The sequence below is a fragment of the Jaculus jaculus genome, chromosome 3, assembly GCF_020740685.1.
Source record: "Jaculus jaculus isolate mJacJac1 chromosome 3, mJacJac1.mat.Y.cur, whole genome shotgun sequence".
NCBI classification, from domain to species: domain Eukaryota; kingdom Metazoa; phylum Chordata; class Mammalia; order Rodentia; family Dipodidae; genus Jaculus; species Jaculus jaculus.
Genome location: NC_059104.1, coordinates 149,201,618 through 149,206,155, shown reverse-complemented (window position 1 = coordinate 149,206,155; position 4,538 = coordinate 149,201,618). Strand labels below are relative to the sequence as shown.

The 4,538-nt window shown below is 58.9% G+C and overlaps 1 protein-coding gene across 1 annotated transcript in view; it reads right to left on the bottom strand.

Annotated features, from left to right (window-relative positions):
• The window catches only part of Sema4b (semaphorin 4B), a 19,922-nt gene extending 15,989 nt beyond the window's left edge, over positions 1-3,933 (bottom strand). Inside the window, exon 1 of the mRNA XM_045146153.1 lies at positions 3,801-3,933. Coding sequence (XP_045002088.1) covers positions 3,801-3,933 — 133 coding nt within the window. The remainder of the gene's footprint in view (positions 1-3,800) is intronic.
• Between the last annotated feature and the right edge of the window lie 605 nt (positions 3,934-4,538).

Sequence of the window (4,538 nt, the reverse complement as noted above, 5' to 3'; positions counted from 1 at the left end):
CCCCACAATGTCGTGTGTGTCGCTGGCCTGGAGAGTGAACATGCTATCTAGTAAAGCCAGAGGTGTGCCCTGCACTGTGCTGAATGTGACTTCCACACAGCGCAGGGGAGAGAAAGACCAGGGAAGGGCGGGGGAGGGGAGGACAGAGGAGTGGTCCCGCCCCAAGCAGAAGAGGTTCTGGAAGCCACAGAGGACTCTGAAATGACAGAATTGGGAGCACTTGAAAAGTGAGCTGACCTGAGCAGGCTTACTGGAAACGACCTCCAATTAGCCCTGGGAAGCTGGCTTCATCTCCTCCCCAAGGCAGGGCATGGGCTGCACCACTCAGCTCCTGGCGTGGGTACAGAGGCCTGCTCACAGTGAGCACAGACAGCATGTGCCTCCTGGAGCAAGGGTGGGGGGAGGTCCCTGCAGAGCAGTATAAAGCAAAGGCCGCTACCTCTTCCTGGGGACCGCCGCATGTGTCAGGAGCCATGCCAAACACTCTACATACATTATTTCACATAATCCTCACAGGAGCCTGGGAGATGGGCTCTGTTATTTTTTCCTTTCCTGCCAAACTGAAAACAGGCTTGGAGAAGACCACAAGCTTGCCCTGGGATATGCCCCTGGTAAGGATGGTGAGCCAGTTTTCCCCAGCCCTACTTTCCAGGACTTAAGAGCTCTGAACTAGATCCTCAGCTCTGAAGAACCACGAACAGACCAGTCTCTGGGACAGAAGTGCAGACAAAGCCTCACGCAGAGCCCGGGCCACATCAAGGCCAGTAAGCAGACAGGAGAAGAACACAGGCGGCCAGCGCAGGGGCCTCTCGGGCAGCCTTGACCCTGGATGTCCGCTCCAGCTTCAGAGCACAGGCAGCTGATGTGTGTGCTCTTTCTGTTCAATGGGGTTCAGACACACTGTGTCCAGAGCTTTCCAGCGGGGCACTTCTACGGCTGGGGGGACATTAATAACTCCCTTTAATTGCCCAAATAAGGGGGCTACACCAGACTTTGACAGGCCTTGGGGGCAAGATTGTTTTGTTTCTTTCCACAACCCAGGCCAGGAGTCTCACGTCCACATTCAGCACGCTCTAGTGCTGGAACTCAAAGAACCCCCCCCCCCCCGATTCCACACTCTCCTCTAAAGCACTTCTGCTTTCACTGGGAATTCCATGACTGTCCCCCTCACCACTTAGTCTTCCTCCCTCTACTGTCTACTGCATGAGATCACAAGTGACCCCCCCGCCCAGCAGTGAGGGTCTCAACTCAAGAATCATCAGTAGGAGTAAGAGCTTTCTATGAGGGACCCCAGACAGAGCACAAACTGGACGCTCCGTTTCAGAGGACTTTGTTTCAAATCACAGAGCCCAGTATCCCCTGGCATACAGGTCTCTGGGGAGCTTGTGTGTGAATGCAATCTAGGAAGGTGGGTGTTGGGAAAGGAGGTGTGGTCTGTTCTGTGCTGTTCTCCCTGAGAGCATAGGAAGAACCCAAGGGCCTTTAGCCAGCCATCCCATGGTCATCATGGGCCTGCCCAGCATGGGCACACTGCCAGGAACATCTAACGAGCCCCAAGGGATAAGGCAGGAAACTGCTTCAGGCCACACTCAGAGGGTGAGCCTGTTCAGTCACCAGGGCATTCCCCTTTGGGACTTCCAGTCAGCCTCAAGACCTGCCTGAACATGGGAGGAGGGGAAGAGGGTATCAAGGCCCTGGATGAAACCCAGGAAGGGACGCTCTGAGATGTCCTGGCAGTGTGGTTAAGCATAGATATATGTGCCCATAAGGTCAGGTGGCTGGGATATTACTGAGTTTGGGTAGGACTGGCAAAGAACCCCCTCTGGGAAGACCCAGCCCCAAAACACAGTAGAAGGGCCTTTTTTCTTCCGGATTTCTGACCCAGTAAACAAGAGTGTGGACTGGGTTGTATGGCCCCTTTGAAACTTCAGCTAGACATCTTTGCACGGGGTATACAGATGCGCCACATCTACCTGTGGCAGCCCTGTGGGGAATGAATGGTCACAAAATCATGGAAGTGGACCGGGTCCTGGAACCTACAGGGTAACAGCCAAAGGCTGTCCCTGCTCTCAGGAAGCAGGCCTCTTGCCTCCCCATCATAGTGTCCCAATGCTGCCTTCCTGTCACCCAGAGTGTGGTCCCATGCACTTCGTGAGTTGGACACAAGACCTGCTGCATTTGATACAGCCCCGTGACCTAGGCCCGCGTTCCCAGAGCATTAGTGGAGAGCACCGGGACATTTATCCCCACCTTACCTCCCTCAGCTTCTCCCAAAGCTAAGGGAGTCTAAGGATCAGTGGAGACACGGACACAGCAGAGGTAGCAGGTCAGGCTAAGATGTACAGCACCTGACTAACACGCATAGGCTCGGGGTTCCATTCTCAGCAGTGGGGAGTGAGGGGGTGGGTGTAGCAAGGCAGCAAGCCTGGATCCAGATATCGGCCCTTCCTCATTTAAGGGGATAAACACCCACAGGGCTGTAGTCAAAGTAAGCATAATCCCCCCCCTCCAGCCACCTCCCCCTCCAACCACCCAGCTCTATGCAAGAATGGTCCATAACAAGAATGACAGCAGACACCTGCTGAGCTGTACCAAGCCCTACCCCGAGGACTTTTTCAAACATGTAATGATCTGAGCTTAGAACCAGGTGCTAATGTTATCCCTATTTTACAGATGAGCACCTCAAGGGACTGAGAAGTGGCTTGCTCAAGGTCACATGTGTACTAAGTGGCAGGATTTGAACTCGGACCTTCTGTAATGTTTCTGATGCAGGTTCAGATAGGGTTACCTGGGGCCACTGGAGACCTGCCTTAAGTGCTGATTGAACTCTTTTGTAAATAGGATGCTTTTGCGGGGGTGGGGAGGTGAGGGGTGGGGATGTTGTCAAAAGAAGGAAGTCTGGTAGAGTTTCACTCTGTAGCCTTTAATTTGCGTGTGCTTTATTCTAATTCATACAATGTGACAGCAAGTTACATGGTTTGGAGAAACATCTGTTGGGCAGCTATAAACTGGATGCCCACCAAATGTACCCAGTCTCATTAAATCCCCAAGATAGCTTTGCAAGGTACCTATGCCTGAGTCCCCCTGGAGTGCATGGAGCTGGAGGTACAGGCTGGGCTTAGACCCAAGTCCCTGGGATTCCAAAGCCTGAGGGGCCCCCGAGAGGAGGTGTGCAAGCAATCAGATGAAAGGGAGGAAGACCTAAGGAGTGGAAAGGGAGGTTGGCCACAAAGACAGGTGTGAGCACCAAGAAAGGAACCTGGCCACCCAAGATGATACCCCCAGGTTCCTCTAAGGCGAAGTCCGCCTGGGACAGGCTGGGCCTTAGAAACGTAGGGACCTGGGGCTCTGCGGGTCCCTCCAAGTCAGCCAATCAGAGCCAGAACAGCAGGCAGAAAGGACTAAGCGCCCACCCGCCGTGGCTCCTGGCCCTTGCAGCGGACTTGCTAGGAATACCAGAACCCCAGTGTTTACAGCGCGGCGAGCTCAGCCCCCTTCCACCCCGCTCGAGGGGGAGGGGGGCGGCACCGCGGTGGGCTCTGGTCAGCATCAAAGATAAGCAGGCAGGGTGGCCAGCCCTCGGGAGTCCCCAGCCGATGCACCGTCCTAGGGGACGAGCAGCACGGGAGAGAGACCCTCCCTCCCCCCCCCCCACCAGCTCTTCTCCGCACAGAAAGAAAATGGAAGGAGCCGTCGGCTCCCCAGCTCCCCGCCCCTTTCCCTGGACCCCCCACTTGAAAAGAAGAGGGGCCCGAGGGTGCCCGGCCTCCCTCCTTTGTCGCGACACCCCCCGCACTCACCGAGCGGCACGCTGATGCGGGGGCTGAGCGCCCGCGCGGGCCGCAGCAGCAGCAGCGACAGCAGCGACAGCGACAGCGGCGGCAGCAGCAGCAGCGCGCGCGGCGGGGCGGCGGACAGGCTCGCCCGGCCCATCGCGGCGCGTGGAGCTCGGACGGCGGCCGGCGACGGCGTCCTCCCGCTCGGGCTCAGGTTGCTCAAGTGGACGCGCAGGCGGCAGCCCCGCCCCGCGGCCCGGCCCCCGAGTCGCTCCTCGGGCCTCCGCCTCCGGACCTGGGAGGGCGAGAGAGCGGGGCGGAGGAGGGTCACGTGGGCGGCCGAGACTCGGGACCCTCGGCCCGATGGTTCCCCCGCGCGCAGGCGCGCGCCCCGGCGGTCGGGGTGGGTGGGAGCTCGGCGGGCACGGCGCCCCGAGGGGAGGAGGGGACGGAGGAGGAAGTGGGGCGGTTAGCCCTGCCTCCCCCGGCCTTTGCCCAGTCCGCCCCTTTCCCCGCGCCCTTTCTCCTTCCTGGGCGCTGGGAGCTCTAGGGTCGGTGGTTCGGGGGTGATCCTGTAAGGGGCCGAGGGGCGGACACCCCCGGAGTGCGGGGATGCGGGCGAAGGCGACCCCCGGGGCCCCGCCTCCACCGCACGGACCCTCCCTCCGCTGTGGGCCGGGTCCTTTCCGGCTTCTCAGGGGACAGTCCGGCCGTCCTCGGCTTTGGGGACTGCGCCCCCTACTCCAGGCTCCCGGCACCCAC